The sequence below is a fragment of the Leptonotus elevatus genome, chromosome 11 (assembly GCF_054856555.1).
Source record: "Leptonotus elevatus isolate MCC_2025b chromosome 11, RoL_Lele_1.0, whole genome shotgun sequence".
Lineage (NCBI taxonomy): Eukaryota > Metazoa > Chordata > Actinopteri > Syngnathiformes > Syngnathidae > Leptonotus > Leptonotus elevatus.
In genome coordinates, this window is record NC_141249.1 from 8,807,377 (window position 1) to 8,818,446 (window position 11,070).

Here is an 11,070-nt window from a genome sequence, read left to right on the forward strand (position 1 = left end):
ATTGTAAACAGGAAGTAGTACAGTACACAGCAGCCATCCATTCATTATTTGATTCTGAACCACTTATGTCACACAATTAAATTATTAAATTGAATAATTGATCAAGTAACTGATTAACGCACCATATTGTAACTGTAACTGAGTTACTGTATTTAAAAAAGAAATGCGCGAGAGTATTAGTTATTGTAAAAAGTAACTAAGTTACAGTAGCACATTACTAGTAACTAGTTACTGCCCAACACTGGTCTTAAGAAATCAGATTTCACTCTCCTCTTGTGTCCTGCCCATCTAGTTGGTCTGTGGTGGTGTGTATTTTTACTATTTTGCTGGTGATACATCCAGTGTGGAGGCTGAGACAGGCGGACAAAAATGCAGAACGGCAGGTAAGAATATAGTCAGGAAACTCAAAATGTGTTCAATTTCAAAAATGCAAAAGTATAGGAGAACCAAGAAATGCAAATGGAGCACATACTCATCACAAATGGCAACCAGAAAAAGCCTCAACAAAAATAGCACAGTAAATACACACTGACTAACAAGGCACACTTGCACAAGGACACAAATGGAAACGGGGCTGATTGAAGAAGCCATGATAGGCGGGTATGATGAAGTCTAACAGCCAAACGCCAAACCAAGGGTCAAAAGAAAAAATAAACAAAAAAGCACTATCAGCAAGGCTTATCCAATCAGATCAAATGAAAATGTAAGAGCATGGGGAAAGGCTGGCAGCTTTGACCTGACAGGACAGGACAAACCACTTGCTTCATCAAAGAAAGATGAGAACAATGTTAGGAATGGATAGATCAGCAGATGGGGGAAGGCCAAACAGAGAATGTCCAGCGAGAAATGAGAAATGGGAAGAACTCAGCAAAAGAGGGTATCATTAAAATTGTATGAGAAACCCATCAATTTTCTTCTTCACTTTGTCCAGCATTTCAAGGGGCTATATTCGTGCAAGTCTCTGGACCGAAATGAGGTCTAACTGTGCGCACAAGCGGGCTACACCAAGTGTTGGTATTTTCGCATATGCACGCAGATTGCCGCAGTGAGAAATGGTCGGCCGACTTGAATCACAGCCAATGAAAGCAACTCCTCTCATTCCCTTCAAAATAGGCGTGCAAGAGTTCCGTTTTTAGGGCTATAGCCGCTATAATGTGTTGTCTTACTGAAGTTCCAGCAGAACTTAAATAACTTTTTAATTAGCATAGAAAATAAATTAAAAACAGCAAGAGTCTGCAAACAGACTGCGGGCATACTGTGTGTTAATTGTTTCTAGCACACAGCAACTTGCAGCTCATTGAGGCAGTAAAGCCTCCTATTGAGACACAGATACAAACTAACAAGGATCCTCAAATCCTGCTTAACAGTCATCATTACGAATTGTTACATTATATATAAATAAACACTAATAGCTGAAAACGTTCAGAAATCTTTGAAATGATAAAAATGCTCCTACCATTTGCAGAGGCCTCTTTGCAAGGTTCTTCTCAGTGACAATTCTATCGTGGTCAGTGACATAGAGACCTCGCTGGGCCAACGCCTGAATGACAGCATGGTGGCCCAGCAGAGGCTCGTCAGGATCGTTCTTCAAGATGAGGCCGGCGGCCCGGCAGTAGAGGTCAGCAGACAGCAGGAGACTGGCTACAGGAGGTTTTAGGTGCTCCTGCTCGTACTGGTCTGTGTAGAAGGGCTCTTTCATGTCTGCTGGGATGCCGTCTGTTTCGCAAATGGGAGGACATTGGAATAATCAGACTAAGAATATAAAGTTTTTTTATCTGAAGCAATGAAAAACAATAATTTGCCACAAAGCTTGAGCAATTCACACCAGTGCACAGCTTCTCTGGCAATATTTTTACTGCCCTTTTTCATTGTCCCTTGCCAAGCCTTGGCAGTGACTTCACACGGACATACGTGGATGAACCTGGAATGTTACTATGGCAACCGCAGGAGGAGCACCACTCTATCGATTCATCTAGTCTGTATCTCTACAACATTCATCTCCCTGGGAACACCCTGTCTCATCAAAAAGAGATGCTCTGTTTTTGTGCATGTGTCTTTGTTTTGTGCGTTTGTGTACACATTCATGGATAAGATTCCATTTTGCCGACGAAATAGGATTCTTCCACTGTAACAAAATAAGATTAAAGATTCAAAGGGAAATGCTTAGGGCCCAATCATGCATTCAGTGACTTTTGTCATGTCGTGGATGAAATCTAAGACAAAAATGAAAAGACTATTAGGAATGTTAATCAAACCCAAGATTAGCACTGAAGGAATGGATGTACAAATTAATTTTGTAGAGACCATGTGGAAATGACCCAAAACGATTGCCTGCACTCCTCAACACAACACATTTAAGCAGTCAGCCAGTCAGTCAGTCGATGAATCACCTCCTCATGACCACTGTCAATAAGGTCATCTACAGATGGACTCTTTGTCAACACAGAAATACAGCCTTCTTTGCTCGAAAGATTTTAGCATTTACATTCATGTCCTGTGATACAGTAATCATAAAAGTTTATATATTCCCTCATGTCCCATCTACAAGTAAGCAGAAGTCAAAGCAGAGTTATGATAAATGGCTCCATATAACCAATTCAAGTTGGTGGCATGGTTCAGGGTGTTGTCAACTTGTCATCGGACCAAACTGAATCCCAATTTGCTCCAGATAAGCTTAGCATAGCAGCCTACGAAATGAGAAGACAAAAATGTTCACTTTAATGCTCTAATGTGGATTTTGTTCCCACCCAGTGGGCATGATATACATTATGCTTGTTCCTTTCAGCATTTCTTAGCATTCAATTATTGAACGAATCACAATTTTATTTTGTTTCTACTTATCCAAACACTTTTTTTTTTTTGCATGTTAGCTAATAGAAGATACATTTACACAAAGCAGGTAACAGGTTTTAGTCTGCATTTAAATATTTTGCATCAGTTTGAGAAATCACCCGGTCAGCTGAGCAGGCTTGTATTGACTACACAGCACTCCTGCAAGGATGCAGTAAGAAAGATGCATGAGAAGCATTCAGAACAGAAAAGCGTAGGCTGAGATCTAGATATACAGCAAACCTACTCGCTCGCTCGCTCACAGTCTCTGGAGGGCTATATTTTTGGAATTACCCCATTTCATTCAGTGCTGATTGAATATGCACTGAACATCTGCAAGCCAAGAGTGGACAGCAGTGTTCCTACAATTGTTTTTATTTAACTTGTTTTTTTCTGTAGGTAGCCTATGTAAAGGCCAAATATTTTCTCATCATGAAACTTGTCATTGTGAGAGGACAGCAGAACAGCTATGCTTTTGTGAAAATATAATGGACTACCAAAGCTAAATACATAATGTAGCACAAAGTATATTTAATTGAGATGAATCCTTTTTGCATTAGGTGAATAGTCTGTACCATATCGGGGTCATAACTCTGAATATTTGGATATACAACAACCTCATAATTATCCATTAACATTACTATTCAAAATGTGCATTGGTCATGCTAAGTAGCCTACAATTTATTTACATATCCAGTATAATGCGTGCTCTCCATAAACACCACCTTAATTGAGTAACACCATCTGTCATAAACCTCATTTTATTTACCAGCTGCACATAATGATGTTTTTTTTAAACTGTTTAAGTATGAGATGTGTGCAGTGATTTCAAGGTTACTCCTTGACACTCTACCCTGAGTTACCATCACATAGACTGTAACAAATCGATCACTCTAAACCACTCAGGGAATTGCATTTATCTAATCTTGTAAATTACGTTGTCTTTCTCCATCCCAGTTAGAATGATCCGCAAGATGCATCTAAGAGGACAAAGGAATTATCTGTCAAGGTGGCACAGGTAATATAAACAAATATGCATATATTTGTTTATATATATATATATATATATATGTTCTGTATGTTAGTTCTTTGTTGTTTTAGTGATATAAAAACATAGCACGATCACATTGCAGATGGATGTTGCTGAAATGGCCAGGACAACAACAAAAACAATGATGCAGGTATAGGTAGCTGATACCTACCTCTCCCATATGCTTTAGAGAGAAGCCATGAAAGACTGCAACAGATTTTAGCCCGGGAGAAATCATAGTGTTCAAAAGACTTGATAGCTGGAGCAACGAAGACCTTCTTCGCATTATTTACGTCCTGAACTTCACCCATATTTCCACGCAGTCGTTTTCTTCAGTCCTTCACAGCAACGCAGCGCCAAAGCATCACGCGAGTGGAATTCGATGGAAAACAATGAGTAGCTGTCAAATGAAAAAAAACAAGAACAACAACGGAACCGCGTGTTGGAAGGGGGTTACTCAAATACGTCTCGTTGACAAAATGAATCGATGTGTTTTCATCCATTCATCAGATGAGACGAGCTTCGCACAAAGCAGCAGGGTCGCTTTCCTTGAATTTCACAGGGGAAAGTGTTCTTCATTTGGGTCGGAAATGTGACGGTTTCCATTCTTTGATAGATCTGAAGGAATTCTACCTTTCGTGTCCATGTGTTATTGTGAAAAATATCTTTGTCTTTAACTCGCTTTTCATAACGCTAGTGTCGTGGTGCGGTTTCCCTCCCTGCAGCGGAGAGCCTTTCCAACCACGCTCCAGCCAACCTCTGCACCCAAATTGGGTGTAGTGCGCATGCGCGCACGGTGCTTTCATGAAAAGTCTGAAAATTTTCATACAGTACTTTTTCCCCTGCGTATTTTAAACCAGTTTTTCCCAACTCTTCATACAATTCGTTATAAAAGAGTACTGACCGTAATTGTTCTGCCTGTCATAGTCGTTGTATTAATTGACATATAAATATTCTTTATTAATACACATTAATTTCTGTCAAATTGTGTGAACCACCACAGTCTTGTGTGCCATGTTTGAAAACACTAGACTAAATTAACTAAATTAACAAGAAAATTCAGAATGGACTGACTGATAGTACAGTAATAGTGGCACACATACTGTACGGTTTGATTACCTTCAGATAATCTTTTATACCATTCATCACCAGTCACCTATGATAATAATGCATCGGATTTATATAGCGCTTTTCGAGACGCTCAAAGATGCTTTACAATGGAATGGATACATTATACATGCACTCACACATTCACACTGTGGTGATGGTAGGCTACTTAAGTAACCACAACTGCCCTGGAGCAGGCTGACGGAAGTGTGGCTGCCAGTGTGCGCCTACGGCCCCTCCGACCACCACCAAACATTCACGCCTTCCATACATCAGTGTGAGTAGCACTGGAGGCAATGTGTGTAAAGTGCCTTGCCCAAGGACACAACGACACATGGCTTGGGGAGAGCGGGGATCGAACAGCCGACCTGCTGGTTACTCAACGACCGTCTCTATACCCTGAGCAATTGCCGCCACATATGATACTTTTAGACACTGTGAAATAATGTATACATGTGATTTACATGTACAATCAATATTATTCTAATGTGCAATATATCTGTGCATGCATGCTAAATACATGCTCGTCTATTTCATTCAGCAACATATTATCATTACATATCCACATTACTTTATTACAATACTGGTACTAGCTAGTTGACTACTGAGGTGGAAATTGGACTATGTTCATACCATTATTATTTATTAGTGACCAATATAGGGAACACATGCAATCTCTGTCTCCTTTTATTCGGGATAAGATTGCAATTGCTTTTGTATTTGTCCTTTATTTTATTTTTGTATTGTTTCCTTTTTTCTTTTGATGATTGTTCCTATGTTTTATGTGTAATTGTGAATATTAATTTATATCTATCTATCTATCTATCTATCTATCTATCTATCTATCTATCTATCTATCTATCTATCTATCTATCTATCTATCTATCTATCTATCTATCTATCTATCTATCTATCTATCTATCTATCTATCTATCTATCTGATGTTTAAATGAATCATATAAAAATCATGGCTTGCATTGTTCTTTTCTATAGACAGAACTTTTTTGACTTGATTGGCAAAAACAGCGCAGGTACCGTTTATGAACTACAGTTCCCAGGATCCTAAGGTAGGTCATTGCGTCATTACTATGCGACTTTGTCGTGCTTGTTTTGAAAGGCAGAAACATCTTGGCGTTCTCATCGTGTTATATATTTGAAGATGCCTTTGTGCGTTGCAGGTTCGTATTTCTTTTTTTTCTTTTCATAACAAAATGTAGCCATTCATTTTAACGTGTTATTTACTCCTGCTGTGCGATCATCGAGATTGGCCACTCCAGCAGCATCACACGATATTTCATATGATACTGTGGTCTCGTAGTAAGAGACTTTGAAATAAGTTACCACTGTATATGTCTTAATTTATTCTCGAGTAACCTGATACAACTCGTGCTCAAAACATAGGAAGTCCACAAATTATCTTTGATATATACATTTCGCTAACATAATGCTTGGTTGCGTATCTGTGTTTCCAGATTAATAGCCCGTAAAATGTTTATGCCAAGAGCCCTTAAAGTGAAGAGACCGGCAGATGACGCAAACCTTGTGTTGAAGAAGCATAAAGGTCACGCTGATCAGGATCTGGACAAAGTTGAAGAAGGTTCTACGCTGCATGTTCACCAAGGGCTCAAAGACTGCAAAGTTGAAGATACCACAGTAAAAGCAGGCGAAACCCCTGTTGCTGTCGTTGAGATCCCATTACAAGAGGGGCAGGAGTGTTCTTCAAGTGGTACTGAAGAAGAGGAGGAACCAGTAAAATCATTCAAAAAGAATCAGAGATGGGCCGAGCCAGGAGAGCCTGTCTGTGTAATGTGTGGTCGCTATGGAGAGTACATCTGTGACAGGACTGACAGCGATGTTTGCAGTCTCGAATGCAAAGCCCGGCACTTGATCCAAATGGGGTTAGGGACTGGGGCAGAATTGCTGTTTACTCAAAAAGACACACATAGAGACCACGAACGTCCTCAAGCTGAACTTCCTACAGCTTCTATAAATAAATGTTATTCTAACTATTCCTATAAGGAGGATTTGTTCATATCAGGGCTAACTGATGAACAGGTGCAGCATATTAAACAAGAGCTGGGCATTGAAACCCAGGGGACAGATGTAAAGAGACCAATCATAGAATTTGAACACTGCGGCTTTCCTCCTACTCTTAATGCCAACTTGAAGTCAGCCAGCTATGACGTGCCCACACCAGTGCAGATGCAGATGCTGCCTGTTGGTCTCACCGGCAGGGATGTGATCACAAGTGCTGACACAGGGTCAGGGAAGACTGCAGCCTTTCTCCTGCCAGTTGTCCTGAGGGCCATGAAGGTAAAGTAACTCATTATTTCATTCAGTTTGTATTGGCAATAAGTTACTAGTATACTTGGCAGCACGTTGGAATAACTGTTAGGACATGTGCCTCACAGTTAGGAGACCTGAGTTTGAATCTCTTCTTTCAATGTGTGGAGTTTGCATGTTCTCCCCATGCATGTTAGGTTAATTGAAAACACTAAATTACCATATGTGAGTGTGCAATGTCTCTAAAATACCATATGTGAGTGTTAATAGAACCAGTGCAAGATGCACTCCACCCGCACTCAACGTCAGCTATGTCAATAGTCAATTTAAAAAGTGTACATATATCTTCTCTTTAAGGAACAAACTCAAAGTGTGGGAAGCCCGGTGGCACTCATCCTGACCCCCACCAGAGAACTGGCCATACAGATAGAAAGACAGGGTAAAGAGCTGGTGATTGGCCTTCCTAATATGAGAACTGCCCTGCTGGTTGGCGGCATGCCTCTCCCCCCTCAGCTCCACCGTCTCAAGAGCAGCATTAAAGTATTGAATTCAACTTTCTACAACAATCCTCCTCTCATTGAAAACATGTACATGTCAAAAATGGTTTGACTGACATTTTTTCATTGTTTCGTTCATTTGTAGATCGTCATAGCAACACCAGGGCGACTCCTCGAGATTTTAAAGCAGAAAGCTGTACACCTGGATAAAGTGAGGGTTGTTGTCGTTGATGAGGTATGACTGACACTATGCAGCTCTGAATAAAGACAGCAACTGGCTACCAAGGCCAGTAAGTGTCCTATCATATTGTGTTGTGATATATTCTGCAGGTTGACACTATGCTAAAGATGGGCTTCCAGCAGCAGGTACTAGAAATTTTAGAGCACGTCGCTGAAGATCACCAAACCCTACTGGCCTCAGCCACCATCCCGACAGGGACAGAGGAGCTGGCCGCCCGACTGGTGCGTGATCCGATCCGTATCGCTGTCGGAGAGAAGAACCAGCCCTGCGCAAACGTCAGACAGATCCTACTGTGGGTTGAGGAACCCTCGAAAAAGAAGAAGCTGTTTGAAATTCTCAATGTAGGTTCTGTACACAAGTGGTTGTAAAGATGTGCATTTGTGAAAAAAAGATCAAATACATTTATTACAGTCATTCATTTTATAGTAGATTAATGGGATTATGATTGCTAGTCTGTTAACCATAAAGATCCAGTAGGTTGGTCTTGACCATATAATGACGCCCACAGCTGCAGCTCTGGCCTCTGGCTACAGGAAATGGGTGTGACCCGAATCATGGCTGCACTCCTGGAATCCCAGTAATGCTTGGACCATTTGTTAAGCATACTATAAGAACAGTCTACATTTTTTTTAAGGAATACGTTGGTTAGAACATAGTGTGAAATAAGGGGTCCCTATCTGTGCAAATGTATAACACATTTTACTGTGTTCTAACCTTATCAAAGAGCAGCTCATTGGGTAGTTGGCAGGAATTAGAAAAAATATTATTTTCTTGATTTCTAGAGTGAGTGCAGTATTGTAGTTGTAGACTGTTAAAATTAGGATTTGTAAATTATTTTTTAACAATGCCCCAAAACTTTCGATTGGCTGGCGAACGGTCCAGGGTGTATTCCGGCTGTCAACCAAAGTTTGCTGGGATAGGCTCACCCATTGAGCCTACAAATGCTTTAGAAAATGGAGGGATAATATCAAGATGCACATGGTTACACCTTACCACAAATTCATGGTTATAGTGCAGGGAAAAACACTTCAGAAAACTAAAATAATATTAACTCATTCACTACCAATGATGGCTATAGACGTCAAAAATTCATTTTAACAATTTCTATTAGTTTAATTTGTTTTCCACTTTTGTTAAGAGTATGAAAACCTAGATTTTTATTTTTATTTTTTTTTCATTTAGAACAGATATAAAATCATGAGTTAACTAGTGGAGTCATGGGATTAATTACGGTGACAAATTTTAATCGCCTGATTTTTAATAATCTTTTCTTTTTTTTAAATCCTTTTTTTTTTTCAAAAGAAAAGATTAAAAATTAGGGGCATCAGCTGATTAATTTTTTAAATTGTATTTAATCACATGACTTTACTAGTTAACTCACGATTTAAAAAAGAAAAGAAAATATTATTAAGAATTAGGGGCGTCAGGTGATTAAAATGTTTAATTGTATTTAATCGCATGACTTCACGATTAATAACAAGTTCTATATCTGTTCTAAATGTGCCAAAAAATTCGAGGTTTTCATACTCTTGTTAACAAAAGTGGGAAAAACATGTTAAACTAATAGAAATAGTTCAAATGAATTTTAGACGTCTATAGGCATCAATGGCAGTGAATGGGTTAACAATAAATCCTTGGTCTAATCATGTTAAGGTATAATATATTTTATATTTATTTTCTCTAATCCATTATACAACTTTTTTTCTCTGATTTTACAGGACAATAAGTTGTACCAACCTCCAGTGGTAGTGTTTGTAGACTGTAAACTTGGTGCTGATCTGCTATGTGAAGCTGTTGTCAAGGTGACGGGACTTAATACAGTGGCAATCCACTCTGACAAGAGCCAGTTGGAACGTAACCGCATCCTCAAGGTGAGGCCAGCGTCACCTAGAACACGCAAGGTTGAGAGGATAATTGGTTGTGCCTCAATCTACTCTGGATTCAACCGCGCTATCCTTGATCATTTGTTTCTGTCTATTTTTGAGATTGATTACCAATTAGTAGTTCATTACACCATTTAAATTGGCGCTGTTTGCTGTCTTTACTAAGCTAAAGACAAACTGATCTACAATACGGATGTTGCATTGTTATTTTATACTGGTTTAATGTGAAAGCTGTTTTTGTTCATTTGTGTCTTCAGGGGCTTCTGGATGGTGACTTTGAGGTGGTGATCAGTACAGGTGTGCTTGGCAGAGGACTGGACTTGGCTAATGTTAGAGTGGTGGTTAACTTTGATATGCCAAACACCATGGATGAATACGTCCATCAGGTTAGTGGTTTTGCAGAAACAGATTTTTGCTTAATTCGTAGTCAACATAGCACCAAGACACATTTGTTCCTGTTTAGGTGGGAAGAGCGGGCCGTCTGGGTCACAGGGGAACAGCCATCACCTTTCTCAACAACAACAATAAACGTCTGTTCCTGGGGGTGGTTGATAGGGTCAAACCAACAGGAACCATCCTACCGCCACAGCTCCTCAACTCGCCTCACCTCCATGAGCAGCAAAGGAGAGAAAAACAGCAAGCCAAGTTGGGGCCTGGTGACACAATAGTGAACAAAAATAACCTCATTGATATTATCAAGAAACATGACAGACGCAAAAAATAGTCATGCCAATAATGCTGCTGAGAAAGTGTTCATTAAAATATGTATTCTTGTATTGATCTCATGAAGTTATACAGTAATGAAGAGTTTGTTGGGTAAGAGTGCTGAACCGTTGCTGTTTCCCCCCCATTATATTATGGATATTTATTTAATCAGAGTAAATCACTTGTCAAATTAATGTATACAACTTGCCACACACTCATACTGCTCTTCTAGCAACTCTGTTGATTAAACAAAACAAAAAGCCAGGGGGCATCAACCATTTTGAAGCTGAGAGCTACTTCTTTGGTATTGATTAATGCAAAGGGCTACCAGTTTGATACACACTTCTGAAGTAATAAGTTTGTTCCAACTACTTTTAATAATGGTATATTATTAGGGCCTGACTGGTTTAATATTAGCTTTTAAGTACATAGTCCAAAAAAAAAAAAAGACTAACGTGTAATGATATATCGATTATTATTATTATTTTTTTTTTT

General features: G+C 39.4%; 2 protein-coding genes across 5 annotated transcripts in view; one reads left to right on the forward strand and one right to left on the reverse strand.

Moving 5' to 3' along the window:
• camsap2a (calmodulin regulated spectrin-associated protein family, member 2a) overlaps positions 1–4,616 on the reverse strand; it is a 47,940-nt gene extending 43,324 nt beyond the window's left edge. For all 4 annotated transcript variants that reach the window (XM_086089439.1, XM_086089437.1, XM_086089438.1 and 1 more), the window contains exons 1-2: positions 4,032–4,616; positions 1,457–1,716 (exon numbers count right to left, since the gene is read on the reverse strand). In XM_086089439.1, coding sequence (XP_085945565.1) covers positions 1,457–1,716; positions 4,032–4,170 — 399 coding nt within the window. In that variant the 5' untranslated portion in view covers positions 4,171–4,616. The remainder of the gene's footprint in view (positions 1–1,456; positions 1,717–4,031) is intronic.
• Positions 4,617–6,060: 1,444 nt separating this feature from the next.
• Positions 6,061–10,853, forward strand: ddx59 (DEAD (Asp-Glu-Ala-Asp) box polypeptide 59). Its single transcript, XM_086089447.1, has 8 exons — positions 6,061–6,144; positions 6,439–7,279; positions 7,607–7,789; positions 7,892–7,981; positions 8,077–8,328; positions 9,706–9,858; positions 10,128–10,256; positions 10,334–10,853. Exons 2-8 carry the CDS (start codon positions 6,455–6,457, stop codon positions 10,592–10,594), a joined length of 1,893 nt encoding a protein of 630 aa, XP_085945573.1. The 5' UTR covers positions 6,061–6,144; positions 6,439–6,454; the 3' UTR covers positions 10,595–10,853.
• The last annotated feature ends 217 nt before the right edge of the window (positions 10,854–11,070 follow it).

Excerpts from the sequence above, each read along its gene's own strand:
- ddx59 (XM_086089447.1), top strand. The coding sequence starts at position 6,455 with ATGTTTATGCCAAGAGCCCTTAAAGTGAAGAGACCGGCAGATGACGCA. Across the intron at positions 7,982-8,076 it reads GGGTTGTTGTCGTTGATGAG|GTTGACACTATGCTAAAGAT; the intron begins GTATGACTGACA and ends TATATTCTGCAG. Across the intron at positions 10,257-10,333 it reads TGGATGAATACGTCCATCAG|GTGGGAAGAGCGGGCCGTCT; the intron begins GTTAGTGGTTTT and ends GTTCCTGTTTAG.